Source organism: Rattus norvegicus, chromosome 5, assembly GCF_021556685.1.
Source record: "Rattus norvegicus strain SHRSP/BbbUtx chromosome 5, alternate assembly SHRSP_T2T, whole genome shotgun sequence".
In the NCBI taxonomy this organism is placed as follows: domain Eukaryota; kingdom Metazoa; phylum Chordata; class Mammalia; order Rodentia; family Muridae; genus Rattus; species Rattus norvegicus.
In genome coordinates this window covers 658,485-684,529 of record NC_141538.1, presented here as the reverse complement: position 1 = coordinate 684,529, position 26,045 = coordinate 658,485, and the positions used below count along the sequence as shown (strand labels likewise).

At 43.5% G+C, this 26,045-nt stretch overlaps 1 protein-coding gene and 1 pseudogene across 2 annotated transcripts in view; one reads left to right on the top strand and one right to left on the bottom strand.

The window, feature by feature from the left end:
- LOC148005534 (polyubiquitin-C-like) overlaps positions 1 to 26,045 on the bottom strand; it is a 1,830,776-nt pseudogene that overhangs the window by 1,293,561 nt on the left and 511,170 nt on the right.
- LOC148005544 (uncharacterized) overlaps positions 1 to 26,045 on the top strand; it is a 49,241-nt gene that overhangs the window by 5,891 nt on the left and 17,305 nt on the right. The window contains exon 3 of one of the 2 annotated variants that reach the window (XR_015620583.1): positions 6,966 to 7,197. Coding sequence is in view for 1 of the 2 variants with exons in the window: in XM_087551562.1 (XP_087407688.1) it covers positions 805 to 821 (17 nt within the window). In the remaining variant the exon portion in view is untranslated. Of the gene's footprint in view, positions 1 to 804; positions 3,261 to 6,965; positions 7,198 to 26,045 lie in introns of those variants that run through there. The other variant, XM_087551562.1, reaches the window with a different exon arrangement.

The window sequence follows — 26,045 nt, the reverse complement described above, 5'->3', positions numbered from 1 at the left end:
TCCTGCCATGTAACGATCTTGTGGTAGAACTCCTTTATGTAAGGACTTGGTTGCTTTATTTCATTTTATTCTCTCTCTGTGTGTGCATGTATGTGTACGTATATGTTTACATGCTACATGTGAATATGTATGTCTATGTATGGTGTGTGTGTATGTAAATAATCTATGTTTATGCTGTATATGAAATTGTGTGTCTGCATGTTCATGATGTGTATGTATGTCTGCATTTGCGCATTATGTGTGTGTTTGTATGTGTTTGTGTGTGATGTGTGTGTCTGTGTATGGTATGTGTGTATGATGTGTGTATGTGCATGATGTGTGTGCTTGTGTGTGTCTGTATGGTGTGTTTATATGCATATGGTGTGTGCATGTTGTGTGTGAGTATGTGGTGTTTGTATGGTATGTGAATACTGCATTGAGGCCACTTGTGTGTGCATGATATTTATGTGGGGTGTGTGTATGGTATGTGTGTAGGACATGTATGGTATGTGTTTTTGTATGATCTATGTGTGCACGTAGCAGGGTGCACATGCAGAGATTGGGAGGAGATCCTCCCAGTACCAGTTCTCTCCTTTTACATGGGTTCCTGAAACTGAACTCGGATTTCAAGGCAAGGGATTTATTTACCTTTCGAGCCTTCTCTGGACCTCTTTATAAGTACTTTTTAAATGGAGGGTTTTCCAAATTACTGTTTTGGGTTTTTTCCCCTTTGTTTTTCTTATCTTTTTCTAGGGGAATTTGGTGGGGAAAATTCTGTAGCTTTCTTGTTTTTTAACTTTTCCAAACATCCATATTGTTCTTCAGATATTGCCATAGGCTGAATGGGCTTCAGGACTCGTTCCATTCGATGACGTTTTGAGCACAAGATGTGTTTTCAGTTACTCCTGTGGAAGGCTCTTCTGAATACTTTGAAGACCCTGGGATTGAACTCTTGCTTTGATAGATTTTATTTTATTTTTGAGGTAGATTTTGGCACATACCAATCTCCTTTGCCTGGAAGATTCTGTGATCTCTACATAGTTTTCTTACATCTGTTATAGTAATATTAATATTAGTCACTGGAAATGATATCAGAGGAATAATATCTTTACAGTGTGAAATATTTCTGCTCTCTTCATTCCCTCCAGGATGTTCACTTTGGGTGTGACAGAGTGTTCTACCTGGCATGCAAGAATGGCATGGTGCAACTGCATTACTAAAATGAACAAATGTACATTTAGTTAATCTGAGATTTCTTAAACTGTCACTTCATAGAGCAAAGAGGTTATGGCCGGAAGATCTGAGTAATGATGGGTACCGTTTTTTGTTGTTGTTGCTGTTGTGGTTGTTGTTGTTGTCGTCGTCGTCGTCGTCGTTGTTGCTCTGTGTATTTTTGGTGTCAGGGGAAGGCTGTTGTGTTCTCACTGGGGAGGAGGGTGTTATCTAGAACTGAGTTAGATAGTATGTCGAAGGTTTTTGTTGATGAGGAATTTCCTTTGGGTTGGAAGGACCACAGGAATGGAAACTGAGTGTGAGTGGTAGGAGAGCTTGCCCTAGTCTGGGCTGCATCCTGGGAGAGGGATGGGAGCGTGGAAGTTGCTTCAGAAAAGGATGGAAACATTGTATCTGTAGCCAGGAAGCAGAGAAAGATGGGTGTTGTTTCTAAGCTTTCTTTCTTCTTTGTATGCAGTGCAAGCCTGAGCCCAGGGAATGGTGGTGTCTATATTTAGGGTGGGTCTTCCCTCCTTAATTAATCTAATCAAGATACTTTATCAGAGACATGCCTGGTGACTGTTTCCTGGATGGTTATAGATAGCGTCAGATTGACAGCTAATAGTATGCATCAAGCTGGTCCCTGGATGCTTTAACATGGAATGGTGTGTGTTGAGTTGGTGCAGAGGTGACAGTTGTTGATCAAGAACTTTGGATTTAGCTGGAGCTTTTAATTTATGGAGCTAGAGTCCACAGGAACAGTTCGTGTGAAATTTACCACATGTCAGTGAAGACAGCGAGGATAGAGAATAACTAGATATATGAAAATGGGTTGAAGAAAACTGCTTAGGTGTCCTTGAAAACTACATATGAAGGAGGATACACTATGCCATCGTGAAAGCATTAGGCATTCTCTTAACTCTGCAGTACAGGGGTGAATTTGGAATACCCCAAGCACATCAGTGTCCCCATGGGAATGGGGAAAAAGTAACATACAACCAAACATCGGAGGCCAGAATCAGTGGCCTTACACTTTCAGAGAATGTATCCTTAAGGAAGACTGAGCATTGAACTTTGTCCCCCAGGAAGGAATCACCTCATTTCTTATTTTGTTATCATTTTGGTAAGGCTGAATAGTCAAATCCCTTGTTGTAAAGATATCATTCTGCTGGTTGATGTTTTACCCTTGTTGGATGGTATGTTTGAGAAGCCTTCTGGTTTTCTGTCTGAACAGGAAACTGGAGACCTTGCAGTTGGGCAACACTGACATGATCCTCTTTGTACTGCTCCCCAACCTGTGGAGAGATCCTCTCCTAGCTGGCACTCTCTCTTTCTCTTTGGGGAGGTTGGGAGGTCATGACTCTTGTACAGGTTTTGGCAGTGCAACTGAGGGCTTACCTTCAGAACCAGTGTGGAGGACTCTTGGAAAACGTGTCTCTGGGAATGTGAGGGCCTTTCCCTTTGGAAAAGAGTCAGACAGAGGGGATCTCTAAGGAGAGGCTCTTCAGGGCCTATGAAGTGGCCTCTTAGTAATTCTGTGTGGAATTCTGTAGCCCTGACAAGGGGTTCATGTGTGGCAGATTTCAAGCAGCTCAACTCTTCCGGAATGTACTTTGGGATCATAAACTATATTAAAAGGAAGTTTTTGTTGTTTTCTCCCCTGTTATTTGCCTCTTTTTGTGGGGATGAGAAAATTAAAAACTCGCCATCTGAAGTGAGTGCTTCGCCAAAAGGTGACACAGAAAAGACATAGAGCAAATAAGGCACTACATTTGCAGATCTCCAGGTTAAAAGTCAGGATCTCCCATCACAGCCTCCTCACTTCTCCCCAGACCTCCTCCCCACTGCCTTCTGATCTCCACATGCAGACATCCCTTATCATATGGAATTTCTCTATATTTAGAGCCTTGGTTCTCCCTTATCTTGTGAAGTTGATTGTGGCCACCATACCAGGAGCTTCCACAGTTGGTCATTTAAGGATGGGATTATTAGTTTGGCTTTTTATCTCCTACTTGAACTTTGTTGTGACTGAAATAAAGCTTTGGCAGCCTCTGGCCCTACCCTGACTGATGATGGATGACACATGTTCTTCATGTACCCGAGTTGGAAACGTAGAGGTTTTGACCTTTCTGGGGAGGGTCAAGCCCCGCAGATGACATACTTGAGGACTACAGCTGCAACAAATGTAGAATGTGGGGACTGAATTCATGAACTTTTTTTTGAAAAACAAGGAAGGTAAGCAGACTCTTCCTTTTAGATAATACAGAGGAGCTACAGAGTTTTTTTTTCTTGAAACCATATTAATATCTGCATTTCTTTGTCTTATTACCCAAACCTCAAAGCTGTACTTTAGCATTACGTGTCAGAAAGGTAAAAGTAACATTTGAGATGTTCTAGAACAAGGCAGAAAAAAACACAAGGACACATTCGTTCCTTGTATACAGTTTTGAGGTTCTTGCTGTGTCAGTTTGTCTTGTTTAGCAAAATGAAGAGGTAATGATACCAATAAGTGATTTTTTCTTCTTCTTGTCAACAACCTTCTTTATAAAGCGAGTATTTGTAAGAGAAATGTCTCCCCAGTTCCCTATTAAATTGTAAAGCATATTTGATCTAGTGAGAGAAGCCAACTACAGAGTCTAAGCCAGTGGAGCATCCCTTAACTAATTCTTTGGTGGAAGAAGGTGGTAATGGCAGAAAAGGTCCCTTTGAAACTCAGTAAATGAAATATCAGGGAGTAATTGCACAGTCACCCTGGTGTTAATTCAGACTCCAACTCTCATCTACGTCTGCTTTGGCTCCCACAGTGTTTATCTTCATTCATTGGCTGCCACTGTGATGCTACCCTACCCCACTCTGATGTCCTGGACACTCTCCTTTTTCTGTGGCCTCTGCCACCATGCCTGTCCCCAGTCACTCTCCTAAAATTCCAGTCCAAGCTGTTTTTCTCTCCTATAATTCAGGCTCTTGGGGCATAGTTTTTTGGCTCTGTCCTGACTGCAGCATCAAACATAATGTGGTTTAGCGGGTAGCCAACCCCGATGAATTAATATTCAGATGGGTTAGTGAGTGGAGGCCAAAGCCAAACCAGACAACCAACAGGAGCCAAATACATACTGGAAAACCAACATAGTGGGTCCCGAAGGATGGAAGGGGTTCCGCAGGGAATCATAGTCCTCGACCCCCAGGAGGCAGTGCTTGCTGGTTAGGATTTTCTTGGTGCAGGGAAATATGGACACAGCATCAAAGCACTTAGTAGGAGTGGGGACCCTTAAACACTGTGTAGAGGGCTTAGTGGAGCTGAGCCTGGGAAGGGAGATTGGGTCAGAGCAGGTGTCCTGGAATGGCTTGTTTGGTAGAGTTCAGATGACTGTCTATTGCAGGGGATGAGCTGTTGGGTCTGGCTGGCTTCCACCATCAATCATTGCCTGACCTTAAGCAAGCCCCTGGGTCTCTTTCTTCATCTGCAATGTGACAAGATAGTTCTGGTTGTAAAGAGATTGAAAAGGAAAGGGAGTTTGGCTGTGAAATCAGTAAGGATGCCTTTTGATCAGCTGCTTCCTTACTGAGTGTTGACTGCAGTAGGCAATGGGTGGATGCATAGATGGATGGATGCATGTCTTGCTGGATGCATGGATGCTGTATTCATGGATGGATGGATGCATGGCTGACTGGCTGGATGCATGCTGGATGGATGCATAGATGGATGGATAGATGCATGCTGGATGGATGCATAGATGGATGGATAGATGCATGCTGGATGGATGCATAGATGGATGGATAGATGCATGCTGGATGGATGCATAGATGGATGGATGGATGCATGCATAGATGGATGGATGCATGGCTTGCTGGATGCATGCTGGATGGATGCAAAGATGGATGTATGGATGTTGGATGCATGGATGGATAGATGGATTCATGGCTTGCTGGATGCATGGGTGGGTGCATGCATGGATGCTAATATGATATATGGATGTGAAAGCCGTTCAGACACAAAATAAAAACTGAGGGTATAGGAATGAGCAAGTCAATTTTGGTCCTTGTCCAGAACTCTCAAAGAGTTTGGACTGGAGATGTTTACAACCTTACCACTTTTAAATACACTGTTATAATGTTATTTGTTGAGAATTTCATACACTGATACAGTATATTTCAGTATATCCACTTGAATAATCCCTTGAATACAGAGAAGCCTACTCATGAGTGAGGGGCCACCACTGCAGTATGGTCCACTCACTAGGGACCATACCCCTAAAGAAAACCCTCCCCTAGCAGTTCTCAAGTGACAGAATCTTCTCAGCTGCAGGCAGGGGCTTCAGTGCCCTACCACATCCGTGCGGGAATGTTGAGTGGTTTGCTCTTCTGCTGGACACCAACTGCACTGAGTTTGTAAGTTCAACGACCATATCATGAGAACATGTCATTGTTTTGATCCAACTCCTTCCGACCTTTGGCTCTTAAACTCTTTCCACCTCTTTTCTTTCCAATATTCCCTGAGCCTTGAGGTAACTTGATACGGTGGGAGCTTCTGTGGCTGAGCTCTCCACAGAGAGTTCATTCTCAATACTCTGACTAGTTACGAATGTGCATTAACTACCATCCACTGTATGAAGATGCTCCCCCAATGACCACCGAGAGCTGTGTTAATCTTTGAGCTTGTAACTGGTATAGTTTGATACTATATATCCATTTAAGAAAATAGTAGTTATGGTTCACTCCCAGGGCTTATGAGCCTCTCTGCCATAGTTTCCTGACCAGATTTACAATGCCAGGCAAAAGTTTCCTCTTGTAGTGCAGACCTTGAATCCACCCAGAAAATGATTGGTGATCCTCAATGCATTCCTGCCATTTATGGAGCACCCATGACTACATCTTGACAGGGCTTTTGTTATGTAGCCCTGAGTAGTCACAGTGGAGTGAGAATAGTCTGCATAGCAACTTCTAGCATCATAAAGCTAGCAGGGGTGGAAGCTTCCTGCTAAGTACTGTGCAGGCAGGTCTGTGTGATTTCTTCAAGTTCTTTGACCTACTTGTGTGGTGTCATCAGCTATAGGATCTTACCATCACATTCTGATGGGTAGCCCTGAGCAATGAGAATTGACAACTCTGGTATCATCTCTGTGACATCCTCGACCAACAACTTGAGAGCAAGGTGTCCTACATCTAGCTCTGGACTTTTTGAGAACTTGTAGCCAATGGAAGGAGAATTACCCACCTTGTAACGTTCATTGTAAGTTGGCAAGTAGCTTTTCATATGGCTTTTGTATTTTAATGTTCATGGACGTTTTACCTACTTGTATGTCTGTGTGAGGCTGTCAGAAGTCCTGCAACTGAAGTTACAAGCAGGGGTGAGTTACCATGGGTGAGTAGGTGCTGGAAATTGAACCCAGGACCTCTGGAAGAGCAGCCTGTGCCCTTAACTGTCCGTCTCTCTGGCCCTTCATATGGCTTTTTCAAATATCCTTAGTGTTAGTTAGTTCTTCTTCATCCTCTTCCCTGCAATCCTAAAGATTTTAAACCAGTGTTTCATTTATGCATTATGTAACTATTGATCTACATTGGTAGAAAAGATTAAAAAAACACATGGTTTACAAAATTATATTTGTAATTTGAAGACGGAATTCTAAAGGCGATTATGTTCAAAACCAACATGGGGAAATCCTAAAAAGGATCTGGCCTCCGCCCCCTTGTTGGAACACTTTACCTGTGTTCTGATTTTCTTCTTTTGTTTATTTCTTTGTTTATGGGTGTCTTCAATTCCTTTTTGTCCACAGCTGAACACTTTCCAGGCTGTTCTGGCATCTGATGAATGTGATTCCTATGCCCTCTTTCTCTATCCTCCCAATGGTCTTCAGTTTTTGGAACTCACCCCAAAGAATCCTACAGTGTCCAGCCGCAGCTTCCTGCTAAGGTGGGATTCTGCCAAGGGGAAGCAGATGATGTGAAGAGAAAAGCCCTGTATTTCAGCCTGACTAACAGTGAGCAGTCGGTGAAGAATCTCTACCAGTGAGTAATGTGGAGTGTGTGACTGTGCTATGCACTGGAAGGACATTTAGGAGGGACACTATCTCTAGTGGCCAAAAACCATTTGATAATAACCTCTGATGGCTTCTAAGAAAGGCGTTGGTTGAAAACCAAGAGCTAAGCTGGACCTCTGGAGCTTCAGGCTGTCCAATATTTAAAAGATTCTTTCTTTTTCCTGCACTATCTGTCAGGGATAGAAACCAGAACCAGCAGTGATTGTATGTTTTTGCAGAAGTACTGGGGCTTGCTGTGAAAAACATTGTTCTTGGGGCTACATAAAAATATCCAGGCATAACTAACTGCCTCAGTGGGCGCTTTTCAGGTTAATGATTTCTGGAGAGGAGGCATCATGATTCAGTCTTTCAAACAGGTATTGTTAAGGATTAAATTATGGGGCGGAGGTAGATGAGGCTTTTATTCGTCTCAGGTTTCTTTTGGCACCATCACCAGAAATCATGCTGACTGGTTTACCCACAGCGTTGCCAGAGACAAATCCATTTCTTAGTCTCCCCAGTGGGTTATTCTGCTAGTGCTGCAATAGGTTATTCTGCAGATGTCTGTCCAGTTGGTGCTCCTAAGAGACTATTGACTTCAAGTGGGCTCTTTTGTCTTTGTATTTTACAATACTAGCTTAGCCCACAGTAGTTACGTTGTGGCTTCCCATAGTTGCTTCTCAGTCAAACTAGATCATGGGCAGATAGAGTGACAGAGCAAAAATTTGCCGATCACTTTATCTGCAGAGCATTGTGATAAAACCCTTGCAGATATTATCTTAATTAAAACTTTCTCAACTTATAGGTGGTAAGTATAACTATCTTCCCAGTTTTTCCAATAGTCTTACCGAAATTATGAAAGGTGCTTATGTCAGAAGTAAATGGCCGAGCCATAGTCAATACATCTCTGAAGTATGGATACAGGGGTGATCTCTTATGCAGAGTAGATAGGGTGTTTCTTACTTGGATTTCACGTTACCTGGTTGTTTGTATTTTGGTTCATTTTATCAATCACTCCGGTTACACTCACTCTGCACCTCTCCTGCAATTTTGATATTTCTGGAAAGCATCAAAGGAGGCAGTGAAGAACCGGAGTGAATGGATGATAGTGTGTGTGTTGGGTGTGTGTGTGTGTGTGTGTGTGTGTGTGTGAGTGTGTGTTTGTGTGTGCAAGCGCGCTTGCACGTGCGTGCATGTGCATGCATGTGTGTGTGAGCAGGTGTATGAAGGCTTTTATGGCTCTAGTAGGGAAACACAACTTTCTCCTCACATGCTTTTTGCACACACACACACACACAGGCACAGACACACGGGCACAAACATGCACACGCACGGCTTCTTATGGCTATGCAGGTACCAATTCTCATTCTAATACTCTGTGATTCTTGGTCCTTCCCAGATGCTGATGGTGTCCAGGTGCTCTGCCTTTAAAAATTATAGTATTTCAAGCACTCAGCCCTATTTCCAAGGGCTCTACATACAAGTGTCCCCTCCTGTTCTGTGATCCGTACTGAGTCTTGGTTTCCATCTCACCTGCTCTGTAGTGTAGACTCTAGAACAGACTTAGCAGTTGGCCTCTATCCTTTCTCCTCTAACCTCTTACCCTCTAGCTTAAAGACTCTTTCTCCCCAGGTTGTACCTAGAGCCCCTTGGAAGGAGGGCTGAGTGCTTGAAATACTACAATTTTTAAGACACAGGCGTGTGCCAGAAAGGAGCAGTGTGAGACATGACCAGAGTGATTGACAGATTTGGTGTGCCTCACCCTTAATAAAATGAGACAAACTACAGACAATGGAATAACATAAAATGCAAGTCAGAATTATCCTACCACTACTCTGAGTGACAACTCTGCTACCTCCCCTTTCAGCGTGGGCTTTGCCTCCCATTCAGTGTTTCCATACTTAACACTGTCTCTTAGGCTTCTTTTCCTGTCAGTATCATTGTCTTAAGGGTTGAAACATTGCATCACACATGCCCAGAGGACAACATTTGTAAACTAAAGTAGCTCAGGATCATGGTCCTAGCTCCCTCTGGATGCTTTGCTGTGCCCCTCCAAGTAGAAGAACATTTTCCTAGTCCTGGAATCTCTTCCTCCAACAGAGGTCATACATTATTCATGTTTGCAGGCCTCTTCTGAAACATATGCATATTCAGGTAGGGAAGAGAGTAGTTCCTGGGAAGGGATTAGTCACAGGCAGGCCAGCATGTCTGTTCTGTTTTGTGATACAGTTTTTCTTTCTAGGAGACAAATTCAATCTGTGAGCATTCATAAACGACCTCAGTGTGGAGGGTAAATTAACTGTTTAGATTCCCACCAGGCGATGTGGCAAATGCCAGGATATTGATTTATGTCTCATTAGAAGGCATTTATTTTGCTCCACTCTTGCATGTTTTGTATTTTCTTACTCTTTGAAGCTTTGAAGCTGTCCACTTCCAAACTCAAGAGGTTTCCCAGCTGCAATACCCTGCTGTGGGATGTGCTGGGGCTCCAGGGTCTCTTCTTACTGATTGGGTTCAATTTTTAAAATTACATTACTGTGTGGGAGTTGGGGGTTGGAGGCAGCTGGTGGAGGTGTCTGGGTCGGAATCCAGTTTGTCAGAGTTTGTGCTCTCCCCCACCACGTGGATTCTGGTTATAGCTCTAAGCTGTTGTAGGTAAGTGGCTCTCCCTGCTAAGTCATTTTTTCAGCCTGGAGTTTTGTCTTCTGTGGTGTGTTTTATTTGCAACCCTAATTTCTATATGCACCAACTGAGGGCAAGAGTTGAAGCTCTGCTGGTAGAACATTGCCTTGAGGACACAAAGCCCAGAGTTTTGACCTTGGTGCCACACAAACAGGGTTTAGTATCACACCTGGTATCCCAGTGTTTGGGAGGTGCAGGCAGGAGGAATAGAAGCTCAAGGTTATCATCAGCTACATGAGACTGTGTCTCAAAAAATGAAAAGAAACCTTAGCAATTGAATATAACAAATCACAGAAGGGACGAACACTGACCTGATTGGGGAGGAGAGGGTTTATTTGGTTTACTGTCCTGGGTCGCAGAGTGCATTAGGGGAGCCAAGGCAGGAACTAAAGGAAGACAGGAACCTAGAAGGAGGCAGGAACTGGAGCAGAAGCCATGGAGGAACATTATTATTGGCTTGGTTCCTCTGTCTTACTCAGCCTGATTTCTTACACAACCAGAGATGGTACCCTAGGGTGGTATCACCCCTAGTGAACTGCTCTTCCTCCCACCAATCATTAACCAAGAAGACGCCCCTCCCCCAGACTTGCCTTCAGGCCTGTGTGATTGAGGCAATCTCTTCTCAAGTCTGCATCAGGGTAGCAGAATCCAGCCAGTGCAGCAGAGTATCATGAATACACTTGGGTACAGGTAGTGGCTAGTGGACAGTGCACAGAATGAAAGAGAGATAGAGAACTGAAGAAAACCTCAACTCTCTTCATTATTGCAGTAGAAACTGAGACTAGAATGATGAATACTTGCCCCAGTGAACAAAGATCTCGTTATATGATTCAGTGGATCTTAATACCTCTTTTTAGCCATTCCCTCTTATTCTTGATTGTTGACTTTTGAGGAAATTACATAGTCTGGAATAATTTGAGCTTTGGTATTTCGTGCAAACACAGGTTTGATATCATTGGCTAGGTCCCGTTTTCAGAGTCATTTTTTTTCTCCATCTTTATTAAATTGGGTATTTTTTATTTACATTTCTTTTTTTTTTTTTATTAACTTGAGTATTTCTCATATACATTTCAAGTGTTATTCCCTTTCCCGGTTTCCGGGCAAAATCCCCCTCCCCCCTCCCCTTCCTTATGGGTGTTCCCCTCCCAACCCTCCCCCCATTTCCGCCCATCCCCCATAGTCTAGTTCACTGGGGGTTCAGACTTAGCAGGACCCAGGGATTCCCCTTCTACTGGTGCTCTTACTAGGATATTCATTGCTACCTATGGGGTCAGAGTCCAGGGTCAGTCCATATATAGTCTTTAGGTAGTGGCTTAGTCCCTGGAAACTCTGGTTGCTTGGCATTGTTGTACTTTTGGGGTCTCGAGCCCCTTCAAGCTCTTCCAGTTCTTTCTCTGATTCCTTCAACGGGGGACCTATTCTCAGTTCAGTGGTTTGCTGCTGGCATTCGCCTCTGTATTTGCGGTATTCTGGCTGTGTCTCTCAGGAGCGATCTACATCCGGCTCCTGTCGGTCTGCACTTCTTTGCTTCATCCATCTTGTCTAATTGCGTGGCTGTATATGTATGGGCCACATGTGGGGCAGGCTCTGATTGGGTGTTCCTTCAGTCTCTGTTTTAATTTTTGCCTCTCCCTTCCCTGCCAAGGGTATTCTTTTTCCTCATTTAAAGAAGGAGTGAAGCATTCACATTTTGATCATCCGTCTTGAGTTTCGTTTGTTCTAGGGATCTAGGGTAATTCAAGCATTTGGGCTAATAGCCACTTATCAATGAGTGCATACCATGTATGTCTTTCTGTGATTGGGTTAGCTCACTCAGGATGATATTTTCCAGTTCCAACCATTTGCCTACGAATTTCATAAACTCGTTGTTTTTGATAGCTGAGTAATATTCCATTGTGTAGATGTACCACATTTTCTGTATCCATTCCTCTGTTGAAGGGCATCTCGGTTCTTTCCATTTTCTGGCTATTATAAATAAGGCTGAAATGAACATAGTGGAGCACGTGTCTCTTTTATATGTTGAGGCATCTTTTGGGTATATGCCCAAGAGAGGTATAGCTGGATCCTCAGGCAGTTCAATATCCAATTTTCTGAGGAACCTCCAGACTGATTTCCAGAATGGTTGTACCAGTCTGCAATCCCACCAACAATGGAGGAGTGTTCCTCTTTCTCCACATCCTCGCCAGCATCTGCTGTCACCTGAGTTTTTGATCTTAGCCATTCTCACTGGTGTGAGGTGAAATCTCAGGGTTGTTTTGATTTGCATTTCCCTTATGACTAAAGATGTTGAACATTTCTTTAGGTGTTTCTCAGCCATTCGGCATTCCTCAGCTGTGAATTCTTTGTTTAGCTCTGAACCCCATTTTTTAATAGGGTTATTTGTTTCCCTGCGGTCTAACTTCTTGAGTTCTTTGTATATTTTGGATATAAGGCCTCTATCTGTTGTAGGATTGGTAAAGATCTTTTCCCAATCTGTTGGTTGCCGTTTTGTCCTAACCACCGTGTCCTTTGCCTTACAGAAGCTTTGCAGTTTTATGAGATCCCATTTGTCGATTCTTGATCTTAGAGCATAAGCCATTGGTGTTTTGTTCAGGAAATTTTTTCCAGTGCCCATGTGTTCCAGATGCTTCCCTAGTTTTTCTTCTATTAGTTTGAGTGTGTCTGGTTTGATGTGGAGGTCCTTGATCCACTTGGACTTAAGCTTTGTACAGGGTGATAAGCATGGATACATGTTGCCCTCCAGTTGAACCAGCACCATTTGCTGAAAATGCTATCTTTTTTCCATTGGATGGTTTTGGCTCCTTTGTCAAAAATCAAGTGACCATAGGTGTGTGGGTTCATTTCTGGGTCTTCAATTCTATTCCATTGGTCTATCTGTCTGTCTCTGTACCAATACCATGCAGTTTTTATCACTATTGCTCTGTAATACTGCTTGAGTTCAGGGATAGTGATTCCCCCTGAAGTCCTTTTATTGTTGAGGATAGCTTTAGCTATCCTGGGTTTTTTGTTATTCCAGATGAATTTGCAAATTGTTCTGTCTAACTCTTTGAAGAATTGGATTGGTATTTTGATGGGGATTGCATTGAATCTGTAGATTGCTTTTGGTAAAATGGCCATTTTTACTATATTAATCCTGCCAATCCATGAGCATGGGAGATCTTTCCATCTTCTGAGGTCTTCTTCAATTTCTTTCCTCAGTGTCTTGAAGTTCTTATTGTACAGATCTTTTACTTGCTTGGTTAAAGTCACACCGAGGTACTTTATATTATTTGGGTCTATTATGAAGGGTGTCGTTTCCCTAATTTCTTTCTCGGCTTGTTTCTCTTTTGTATAGAGGAAGGCAACTGATTTATTTGAGTTAATTTTATACCCAGCCACTTTGCTGAAGTTGTTTATCAGCTTTAGTAGTTCTCTGGTGGAACTTTTGGGATCACTTAAATATTCTATCATGTCATCTGCAAATAGTGATATTTTGACTTCTTCTTTTCCGATCTGTATCCCCTTGATCTCCTTTTGTTGTCTGATTGCTCTGGCTAGAACTTCAAGAACTATATTGAATAAGTAGGGAGAGAGTGGGCAGCCTTGTCTAGTCCCTGATTTTAGTGGGATTGCTTCAAGTTTCTCTCCATTTAGTTTAATGTTAGCAACTGGTTTGCTGTATATGGCTTTTACTATGTTTAGGTATGGTCCTTGAATTCCTATTCTTTCCAGGACTTTTATCATGAAGGGGTGTTGAATTTTGTCAAATGCTTTCTCAGCATCTAATGAAATGATCATGTGGTTTTGTTCTTTCAGTTTGTTTATATGATGGATCACGTTGATGGTTTTCCGTATACAAAACCATCCCTGCATGCCTGGGATGAAGCCTACTTGATCATGGTGGATGATTGTTTTAATGTGCTCTTGAATTCGGTTTGCCAGAATTTTATTGAGTATTTGTGCGTCGATATTCATAAGGGAAATTGGTCTGAAGTTCTCTTTCTTTGTTGTGTCTTTGTGTGGTTTAGGTATAAGAGTAATTGTGGCTTCGTAGAAGGAATTCGGTAGGGCTCCATCTGTTTCAATTTTGTGGAATAGTTTGGATAATATTGGTATGAGGTCTTCTATGAAGGTTTGATAGAATTCTGCACTAAACCCGTCTGGACCTGGGCTCTTTTTGGTTGGAAGACCTTTAAAGACTGTTTCTATTTCCTTAGGAGTTATGGGGTTGTTTAACTGGTTTATCTGTTCCTGATTTAACTTCGATACCTGGTATCTGTCTAGGAAATTATCCATTTCCTGAAGATTTTCAAATTTTGTTGAATATAGGTTTTTATAGTAAGATCTGATGATTTTTTGAATTTCCTCTGAATCTGTAGTTATGTCTCCCTTTTCATTTCTAATTTTGTTAATTTGGACACACTCTCTGTGTCCTCTCGTTAGTCTGGCTAAGGGTTTATCTATCTTGTTGATTTTCTCAAAGAACCAACTTTTGGTTCTGTTGATTCTTTCTATGGTCCTTTTTGTTTCTACTTGGTTGATTTCAGCTCTGAGTTTGATTATTTCCTGCCTTCTACTCCTCCTGGGTGTATTTGCTTCTTTTTGTTCTAGAGCTTTTAGGTGTGCTGTCAAGCTGCTGACATATGCTCTTTCCTGTTTCTTTCTGCAGGCACTCAGCGCTATGAGTTTTCCTCTTAGCACAGCTTTCATTGTGTCCCATAAGTTTGGGTATGTTGTATCTTCATTTTCATTAAATTCTAAAAAGTTTTTAATTTCTTTCTTTATTACTTCCTTGACCAGGTTATCATTGAGTAGAGCATTGTTCAATTTCCACGTATATGTGGGCATTCCTTCCTTATTGTTATTGAAGACCAGTTTTAGGCCGTGGTGGTCCGATAGCACGCATGGGATTATCTCTATCTTTCTGTACCTGTTGAGGCCCGTTTTTTGACCAATTATATGGTCAATTTTGGAGAAAGTACCATGAGGAGCTGAGAAGAAGGTATATCCTTTTGCTTTAGGATAGAATGTTCTATAAATATCCGTTAAGTCCATTTGGCTCATGACTTCTCTTAGTCTGTCGACATCACTGTTTAATTTCTGTTTCCATGATCTGTCCATTGATGAGAGTGGGGTGTTGAAGTCTCCCACTATTATTGTGTGAGGTGCAATGTGTGTTTTGAGCTTTATTAAGGTTTCTTTTACGTATGTAGGTGCCCTTGTATTTGGGGCATAGATATTTAGGATTGAGAGTTCATCTTGGTGGATTTTTCCTTTGATGAATATGAAGTGTCCTTCCTTATCTTTTTTGATGACTTTTAGTTGGAAATTGATTTTATTTGATATTAGAATGGCTACTCCAGCTTGCTTCTTCTGACCATTTGCTTGGAAAGTTGTTTTCCAGCCTTTCACTCTGAGGTAGTGTCTGTCTTTGTCTCTGAGGTGTGTTTCCTGTAGGCAGCAGAATGCAGGGTCCTCATTGCGTATCCAGTTTGTTAATCTATGTCTTTTTATTGGGGAGTTGAGGCCATTGATATTGAGAGATATTAAGGAATAGTGATTATTGCTTCCCTTTATATTCATATTTGGATGTGAGGTTATGTTTGTGTGCTTTCATTCTCTTTGTTTTGTTGCCAAGACGATTAGTTTCTTGCTTCTTCTAGGGTATAGCTTGCCTCCTTATGTTGGGCTTTACCATTTATTATCCTTTGTAGTGCTGGATTTGTAGAAAGATATTGTGTAAATTTGGTTTTGTCATGGAATATCTTGGTTTCTCCATCAATGTTAATTGAGAGTTTTGCTGGATACAGTAACCTGGGCTGGCATTTGTGTTCTCTTAGGGTCTGTATGACATCAGTCCAGGATCTTCTGGCCTTCATAGTTTCTGGCGAGAAGTCTGGTGTGATTCTGATAGGTCTCCCTTTATATGTTACTTGACCTTTTTCCCTTACTGCTTTTAATATTCTTTCTTTATTTTGTGCGTTTGGTGTTTTGACTATTATGTGACGGGAGGTGTTTCTTTTCTGGTCCAATCTATTTGGAGTTCTGTAGGCTTCTTGTATGTCTATGGGTATCTCTTTTTTTAGGTTAGGAAAGTTTTCTTCTATGATTTTGTTGAAGATATTTACTGGTCCTTTGAGCTGGGAGTCTTCACTCTCTTCTATACCTATTATCCTTAGGTTTGATCTTCTCATTGAGTCCTGGATTTCCTGTATGTTTTGGACCAGTAGCTTTTTCCGCTTTACATTATCTTTGACAGTTGAGTCAATGATTTCTATGGAATCTTCTGCTCCTGAGATTCTCTCTTCCATCTCTTGTACTCTGTTTGTGAAGCTTGTATCTACAGCTCCTTGTCTCTTCTTTTGGTTTTCTATATCCAGGGTTGTTTCCATGTGTTCTTTCTTGATTGCTTCTATTTCCATTTTTAATTCCTTCAACTGTTTGATTGTGTTTTCCTGGAATTCTTTCAGGGATTTTTGCGATTCCTCTCTGTAGGCTTTTACTTGTTTATTAATGTTTTCCTGTGCTTCCCTAAGTGTGTTCATGTCTTTCTTGAAGTCCTCCAGCATCATGATCAAATATGATTTTGAAACTAGATCTTGCTTTTCTGGTGTGTTTGGATATTCCATGTTTGTTTTGGTGAGAGAATTGGGCTCCGATGATGGCATGTAGTCTTGGTTTCTGTTGCTTGGGTTCCTGCGGTTGCCTCTCGCCATCAGATTATCTCTAGTGTTACTTTGTTCTGCTATTTCTGACAGTGGCTAGACTGTCCTATAAGCCTGTGTGTCAGGAGTGCTGTAGACCTGTTTTCCTCTCTTTCAGTCAGTTATGGGGACAGAGTGTTCTGCTTTCGGGTGTGTAGTTTTTCCTCTCTACAGGTCTTCAGCTGTTCCTGTGGGCCTGTGTCTTGAGTTCACCAGGCAGCTTTCTTGCAGCAGAAAATTTGGTCTTACCTGTGGTCCCGAGGCTCAGGTTCGCTCGTGGGGTGCTGCCCACGGGCTCTCTGCAGCGGCAGCAACCAGGAAGACCTGTGCCGCCCCTTCCGGGAACTTCAGTGCACCAGGGTTCCAGATGGTCTTTGGCTTTTTCCTCTGGCGTCCGAGATGTGTGTGCAGGGAGCAGTCACTTCTGGTTTCCCAGGCTTGTCTGCCTCTCTGAAGGTTTAGCTCTCCCTCCCACGGGATTTGGGTGCAGAGAACTGTTTATCCGGTCTGTTTCCTTCTGGTTCTGGTGGTGTCTCAGTCACAGGGGTCCTGCCGCTCCTGGGCCCTCCCCCACGGGAGCCCAGAGGCCTTATACAGTTTCCTCTTGGGCCAGGGATGTGGGCAGGGGTGAGCAGAGTTGGTGGTCTCTTCCGCTCTGCAGCCTCAGGAGTGCCCACCTGACCAGGCGGTTGGGTCTCTCTCTCACCGGGTCTGGGAGCAGAGAGCTGCTGCGGGCCGGGATCCGCGGGTGTGGGACTTCCGGTAAACACAGAACGTGCCCGGTCCTAGAGAAATTCTGCTTTCCTGTGTCCCAAGCTCACCAGGCAGCTTTCTTGCAGCAGAAAATTTGGTCTTACCTGTGGTCCCGAGGCTCAGGTTCGCTCGTGGGGTGCTGCTCACGGGCTCTCTGCAGCGGCAGCAACCAGGAAGACCTGTGCCGCCCCTTCCGGGAACTTCAGTGCACCAGGGTTCCAGATGGTCTTTGGCTTTTTCCTCTGGCGTCCGAGATGTGTGTGCAGGGAGCAGTCACTTCTGGTTTCCCAGGCTTGTCTGCCTCTCTGAAGGTTTAGCTCTCCCTCCCACGGGATTTGGGTGCAGAGAACTGTTTATCCAGTCTGTTTCCTTCTGGTTCCGGCGGTGTCTCATTTATTTACATTTCAATTGTTATTCCCTTTCCTGGTTTCTAGGCCAACATCTCCCTAACACCTTTCCCCTCCCACTCTATATGTGTGTTCCCCTCCCCATCCTCCTCCCATTACCACCCTCCCCACAACAATCACGATCACTGGAGGTTCAGTCTTGGCAGGATGAAGGGCTTCCCCTTCCACTGGTGCCCTTACTAGGCTATTCATTGTTGCCTATGCGGTTGGAGCCCAGGGCCAGTCTTTGAGTAGTGACTTAGTCACCTGAAGCTCTGGTTGGTTGGCATTGTTGTTCATATGGGGTTTCAAGCCCCTTCAAGCTCTTTCAGTCCTTTCTCTGATTCCTTCAATGGGGGTCCCATTCTCGGTTCAGTTGTTTGCTGCTGGCCTTCACCTATGCATTTGCCATATTCTGGCTGTGTCTCTCAGGAGAGATCTACATCTAGTTCCTGTCAGCCTGCACTTCTTTGTTTCATCCATCTTATCTAGTTCGGTGGGTGTATATATATGGGCCACATGTGGGGCAGGCTCTGAATGGGCGTTCCTTCATCCTTCCAGAGCCTTCCTAACCCGAGCTTTCTCTTAGGGTTAGGAGTCATCTTACTCATGGCTGTCCTCTTCACAGCAAGCGTACCATTGACACTGAGATAGTAGGTGACTGAGCTGGCAAGAGTAGTGCCACATCCCAGCAGAAGATCTTAAGTTTCCGGATAGCTGGGACTATCTGGTGAGACTCCTCTAAGAAAAGAGATTCTTGGGAACTAACAGGGTTTCATGGTCTACTCTACAAAGAAAATGAAGATGTGTTCCCAAATACTGAGCCTCATTTTGATTAATACATTTGTATCTTACCTATGTTGAACTTTTGCTCAAAAATTGTTTTAGACTTGGTCATTAAAAAGTACTGATAGATCTATCATCCTCTGTCATTAATATATTAGTCCATGTGAGTCAGAGTACACAGAGATGTTTGGAAGACAAAGTTTCGTGTTAGCATGAAATTCTTGCCGTGGCTTTGCCAACTTTTGGCTGTATGATCTGAAGATTAGCTAACCTCTCAAAACCAACTTTTTCCTCACTAAGAACTAGCACAGCTACCACCCCTATCTTGCAGAGCACAGTGAAGACTGATAAGCACTGGTGTAGGCTCGGCTTGTAGAAATCAGTACTATTTAAGTGTTTTAGGAATGTTAAGCTTAAGTAAGCTTGAGTCTGATTTAAGTTTTCATTCATGTCAAGAAAGCATAAAATATTCTTGCATTCCATGTTTGCTCTCAAGACAGCCAGGTTTTTGAGAGAATATTTGATTTGGGCTTCTGGAGCAGACATATAACCTGATGGCTTAGTGTTCCATACACAATGCCAGACAAAAGGCAGCTTATAACAAAGTTCCTGTACGGTATTTATCTCAGTTACTTAGAAGCTTTGCTTCTGTTTGACATAGCATGGAAAGTTTGACTTTGATCGTTAAAGTCTTATGATTTCAATATGAATTCTGAAGGAGGATGAATGGACTGGTTACAATCCACTCTTTCCTCTGTTCTTAGACTAAGCAACCCGGGGATTCTTGGGGCGTGGGCTTTTCACATCAGCAGCAGGCTGGCCCTCGACAATGTCTGGCCAGTCACGGTCAGAGGTGACCATTCCACAGCCTGCTCCTCAGCGCTGGAGCACTCCTTCAACCATGCTGCAGCCCTGGAGATCTGTACTGAGGACAGGTGCAATTATCACAAGGAGAATGGAGAGGATGTAGAATACCCACCAATTGAACCGGGGAAGGCCCTGGAAGACCACAGCAGAATCGATGTATTGATGTGTCTTTCAAATCAAAGGATAATTCGAGCTTTGTGGATGTTGGCACCACGTCTCCAGATTCTGATCACGCTTCTCCTTTGCCACACCCAGCACCTGGTAACTGGCCATCCTACCGGGAAACAGAATCGGCTTCTCCGGTCTGTCAAATCAAAAAGGGGCCAGCTGTGGGAGAGGTAGAGGTCCTGGATTTCAAGGACCCAGCATTGGTTTTGGATCCAATGGGCACCAGAACCCCAGCTCCTCCACAGGCAGATGCAGGCTTTCCTAACTCTCTTGGGAACAGAAACACCAGGTTCTATCCAGAGGCATGGCCAGTGCTTTCACAGCCAGATGTTCCTGTCGCTCCTTTGGAAGGTGAAATCCTTCCTAATTACCCCGATTCTGGTACATGCCACCCCTGAGTGGAAGGAGGTATGTGGTAGGACTGGATGACCACGTGAGTTCTAAAGCTCAAGGCAAGTGCATTGAAAAACTGGGCATTTGAGGTTTTGTTTAAAGAAAATATAGCAGAGTTGACAAACTAGATATGGTCATTCACCTGGGCCCATCCCTGTACCGGGCAGGCTGGAACAGGCTGGGGCAGGCTAGGGCAGGCAAGGGCAGGCTGAGACAGAAAGATTGTGTAGGTTCAAGAGTAGCCTGGGCCATATAGAGAATTCTAGGCCAGCCTGGATTATACAGCCAGCTCTCCTCCCAAGTGTAATAAAAATTTCGGTTTGCAAGTTCAGAGAAGGTGAGCCATGTCGAGGCTTCATAGGCATTGCAGGATGGAGGGTACAGCCATTTAGCTTTGTCTGTGGTAGTTAGCTGTGCAGGCTTAGGGAAACATGCTGAAGAGCCTTAGGGAGAGAACATGGTATAGACACCTGTGTCTGCTATTAGTTCTGGTTCTTGTCCCCATAGCTGTGGCCTTCACCTCCCCTGAACCACCTTAACCTGGTTCTGTGACTCACTAGCACTAAAGGTAGCAGGAAGAAGGCAGGGGAATGCCCAGAGGGAACAACTTTTCATCCACCCTGATGGACTGGGAAACTGGTCCTAGATTCATCCTCCCCCACACCTATCTCCTGCTCTCCCTGCTCAATGATCTCTGCCAGGAGGACATGTCAGAGGTCACACCTCTCTCCACAGCATTTCAACTTCACAGTTTTTCTGTCCGTTTATTGACCAAAACATTAACCTAGCAAAGAGGACCTTCTGGTTCTGCTGGGACATTTTCTGCAGGTTCAGGAGTTGTTTAGAGAAATAGTTCAGGAGGGAAGAAAACACTTTGTGTTTAACAGAGTATAGAGTAATAGTTAGGGTAGGACCGTTGTTGTCAAATTTGAATCTTGGCCATGCTAAGGCAACTTATTTCACCCTCAGGTCTCTGATTTTCATTTACAAACGTATTGTCAGGATTTGTTATTAGTATATGTTATGTTTTGAGTGCCTGCATTAGTCTGTTCCTCAGAAGACAGTTAAGAGCATCATTACTAATCTTTAGAGGATTTAAAACATAACAAACTGGAGGATGGGGGTGGGGGAGTGAACAGCTGGGCAGGAAAACAGAGAAACTGAAAACAGAAAGTCTCATTAAAAAGCTTTTGCCTCCTGTCTCCTTTTCTGCTTGATCAAGTTTGATGAGTATTTGTTTTTGTTAAAGCCAAAGGCATGGATTTCTTTTAAACGTTAGAACTTTCAAATTCTTCTAACAATCTCCTAAAATATTCAGTGTGAGTTCTTTCTATCTAAAGAGATTTAAAGGTATGAATCAAAAGTTTCCTCAAAGGGATTTTGTGTTACAGATGTGTTTTTGAGTGGCCTTTTGTTGGGGGTTGTATTTTCCTGGCCCAGGAAGAGCACACAGTTGTTGGAAAGTGGGTGTATGTACAGTTGTCTGAAACCTGAGGAGCGGGCTATGGCCCAGCAAAAAACTGTAAACTGTTCTAAAACCTTCAGAGAGTTTTCTTTTGCAATCGGTCATGGTTCTTGAAGCGTGAACTTTGTAGATGATAATGTGTCACAGTGTCAAAGGTTGTGCGTGGTTGTTTAAGAGCTCAGAAAGGCCTGAAATGGAACCAGTCACTGGGAACTGCGGGTAACAGCATAACCCAGCGGGACATGATCTGTGGTGTTTAATCAGCTGCCAAATGTAGTCAGTGCTGACATCTAAATGCTAGAATGTTTATGAAAAAGACATTCAGGGGGAGATTTTCCAACTGGAAGCTTTTAAGTCTTAGAGGAGAAAAATACTTTTAAATTTTATTTAAAAAAATATTTATGTGTGTTCATGTGTACAAGTTCATGTTTGGGAAAGCCTAGCCCTTAAGAAAGAATGTTTGGTGAGCTGTGTGAAGCATAGAAACATGTAATTGTTATTATTTATGTTCAGAGGAAACACTGCTGTCCCAGAGGTTTATCCAGCAGCTGTGGGCTTACTCTGGGCAGCTGTTGACATGGGGCTGAGACCTTAAACTACCAGCTCAAGGTAGGAAATGCGCGGCTTCTGGTAGTGGATGGACTTGAGTTCCCCCGCAGCTCTGTTGTGTAGTTTGAAGACAGATGCTGTTTGAACCTTATTTTCTGAACAGAGAGCACCCTTCTGAGGAAGTTTTAACTTCCCCTTTAAGCATATAGGATTTGGTTTGCTGAGTCAGGGAATTAGGATTTTGTTAAAGGCTCAGAAAATTTCTCTTCTTTTTAGTGTTGTTTTCATTAGGGTGTGTGTGTGTGTGTGTGTGTGTGTGTGTGTGTGTGTGTGTGTGTGTGTGTTTGTGTGTGTGTCTGTGCATGCCTGCCTGCCTGCCTGCCTGCCTGTGCATATGTATATGTGTTGTATCTGCCCCATAGGAATAGGAATAGGAGAGGTGCTCTGAAGTGGCCCCAGGGCAGCTTATGCAGCATGATGGTATAGACAGGTTCCATGCTGCCACCTTGAGCAGTGTTTCTTTGTCCTGAGAGCTGGCTGCAGCCCTGCTCATATTGGGAGCTTTCAATTCCAGGCTACAGTAGGTTTTTGGTTGTCACAGCAGACAGTATCTGCATTCTCACTGCCAGGGAGGTAGACTCCATTTGCAGAGAGAGAGAGATTCATGGGGAAAGACTGCAGTGCACTTGTTAGTCTCAGTAGACTGAGCAGCTGTGAACTTTCCCTTCACTAAGGCCATCCCTAACTCAAGCATCAGGAACTGTTCCCTGCAGCTTTTACTCTGGACTGAGCTCACCCTCCCTGTTGCCTGCCCTGATCGTCAGCATCTACCTGGTTCCCAGCAGCTACACAAAGAGACCAGTTCTTTTAGTCTGGGGCAGGGATTTTGTTGCAGCTTTCAACCTGGAGTAGCAAGCACTGCTGAGGTGCTGGGGTCCTCGCAGTTGGGAGAACTGAAGTAGAGGAGGAAGGTGCGGCCCAAGGTCGCAAGCTCTGGGCCAGAGTGTGGTGGTCTCACAGGTGGCCATTTTGAGCACCATCTCCACTGCTGTTTCTCACCTCCTGGCTTCTGATACTTGCAGGCCGCTTCTGACATTCCCATAGTGACGAAGCATGGGGAGGGTTCTGTGGGCAGCAAGTAGACACACCACCCAATCTGGATCAGGTGACCCAAGGGTGTCTGTAAGCCCCATCTCTGCCCTTTCCCCCATGTCCCACCCCCAGACTGCTGCCAAGTTGTTCAAGTGGTTCTAGCTGTTGGTGGGGTCCTGCAGCTGTGATAGGCTCCTCCTCTCCGGCCCCTCCTCCCCACCCACCTCTCAGGCCCTCCTTGGATAGCTGTCCTCCTCTGGGGCCCTGCACTTGCTCCCACCCATGGTGGCTAGGCTCTGTTCTCCTCCTTTACCTCGTTTTCTCCTTGGCCATCCTGGTCCAGACAGGTAAGGTGAGTGAGGGCTGGGGCACCGGGGCACCCCACCCTGGTGCCTGGGGGTCGCTCTGTGCATGAGGGACTTTGTCTATACCTGGCTGCCTGAGGTATGGCGTCAGGGTAGGAATAGGGATACCTGGTTGCTCTGGGCCTAGGGGAAGGGTCTAAGATTTTCTGGAACTGAACCAACTCTGAATTGAAGATGAGGGATGGGACCTTCTTAGGCCTGGTATGAAAACACTAGGATGTTAAAATCCTAGCCATGTATTAGTGATAACAGCTGTCCCCAGTAGTGTACCTTGGGAAAAACCTTGGAAAAAGCAGTCATTTTGAAAATTGACCTTGAGGACACCTGCAGCAAAAGCATTTGCAGAGCTTCCCAGGAGACTCTCTGGCCACTTTCATCAGGAACTCGGAGGGTTAGTAGAGAGACAAAGGGAAATTAGGGTGGGGGCGACTTGTACCTCTTAACAGCATCCTGCGTGCTTTTGGTGTCTGTCCCTACACTTCTAGACACTCTGGTCATATTTTGTGGAGGAGGTGGACACAGAAATTGTGCTGAATCAAGGGAACACGTTGCTTTCACCTTGTGAAATTCAATTTGTAGACCAGGCCTAAGTGGCTTTTGCTGTTCTCTGGTGGAACTTTTGGGATCACTTAAGTATACAATCATATTGTCTGCAAATCATGATATTTTGACTTCTTCCTTTCCAATCTGTATCCCTTTGATCTCCTTTTGTTGTCTGATTGCTCTGGAACTATATTGAACTCTGAAGAACTATATTGAATAGGTAGGGAGAGAGTGGGCAGCCTTGTCTAGTCCCCGATTTTAGAGGGATTGCTTCAAGTTGCTCTCCGTTTAGTTTAATACTAGCTACTGGTTTGCTGTATATGGCTTTTACTATCTTTAGGTATGGGCCTTGAATTCCTGTTCTTTCCAGGAACTTTATCACGAAGGGGTGTTGTATTTTGTCAAAGTCTTTCTCAGCCTCTACTGAAATGATCATGTGGTTTTTATCTTTCAGTTTGTTTATATAGTGGATTACGTTGATGGTTTTCTGTGTGTTAAACCATCCCTGCATCCCTGGGATTAAGCCTACTTGATGATAATGGGTGATTGTTTTGATATGCTCCTGGATTCGGTTTGCAAGAATTTTATTGAGTATTTTCTGTTGATATTCATAAGGGAAGTTGGTCTGAAGTTCTCTTTCTTTTTTGGGTCTTTGTATGGTTTAGGAATAAGAGTAATTGTGGCTTCATAGAAGGAATTCGGTAGTGCTCCACCTATTTCAATTTCATGGAATAGTTTGGATAGTATTGGTATGAGGTCTTCTATGAAGGTCTGATAGAATTCTGCACTGAACCAATCTGGACCTGGGCTCTTTTTGGTTGGGAGACTTTTAATGACTGCTTCAGATTCAATGCAATCCCCATCAAAATTCCAAGCCAATTCTTCATAGAGTTAGACAGAACAACTTGCAAATTCGTCCGGAATAACAAAAAATCCCAGGGTAGCTAAAACTATCCTCAACAATAAAAAGACTTCCGGGGAAATCAATATACCTGAACTCAAGCAGTGTTACAGAGCAATAGTGATAAAAAATGTATGGTATTGGTGTAGAGACAGACAGATAGACCAGTGGAATAGAATTGAAGACCCAGAAATGAACCCACACAGCTATGGTCACTTAAGTTTTGACAAAGGAGCCAAGTAAAAAAGATAGCATTTTCAGAAAATGGTGCTGGTTCAAATGGAGGTAAGCATGTAGAAGAATGCAGATCTGTCCATTCTTATCAACCTGTACAAAGCTCAAGTCCAAGTGGATCAAGGACCGCCGCATCAAACCAGATACACTCCAACTTATAGAAGAAGAAGTGGGGAAAAACCTCGAACACATAGGCACTGGAGAAAATTTCCTGAACAAAAGATCAGAATCTAAGATCAAGAATCAACAAATGGGATCTCATAAATCTGCAAAGCTTCTATAAGGCAAAGAACACAGTTGTAAGGACAAAATGGCAACCAACAGATTGGGAAAAGATCTTTACTAATCCTACAACCAATAGAGGGCTTTTATCCAAAATATACAAAGAACTCATGAAATTAGACAGCAGGGAGACAAATAACCGTATTAAAAAATAGGGCTCAGACCTAAACAAAGAATTCACAACTGAGGAATGCTGAATGACTGAGAAACACCTAAAGAAATGTTCAACATCTTTAGTCATAAGGGAAATGAAATCAAAACAACCCTGAGATTCCACCTCACACCAGTGACTGGCTAAGATCAAAAACTCAGGTGACAGCAGATGCTGGCGAGAATGTGGAGAAAGAGCAACACTCCTCCATTGTTGGTGGGATTGCAGACTGGTACAACCATTCTGGAAATCAGTCCGGATGTTCCTCATAAAATTAGACATTGAACTACCTGTGGACCCAGCTCTACCTCTCTTGGGCAGATACCCAAAAGATACCCTAACATATAACAAAGACACTTGCTCCACTCTGTTTAAAGCAGCCTTATTTATAATAGCCAGAAGCTGGAAAGAACCCAGATGCCCTTCAACAGACGAATGGATACAAAAAAAAGTGGTACATCTACACAATGGAATATTACTCAGCTATCAAAAACAATGACTTTATGAAATTCATAGGCAAATGGATGGAACTGGAAA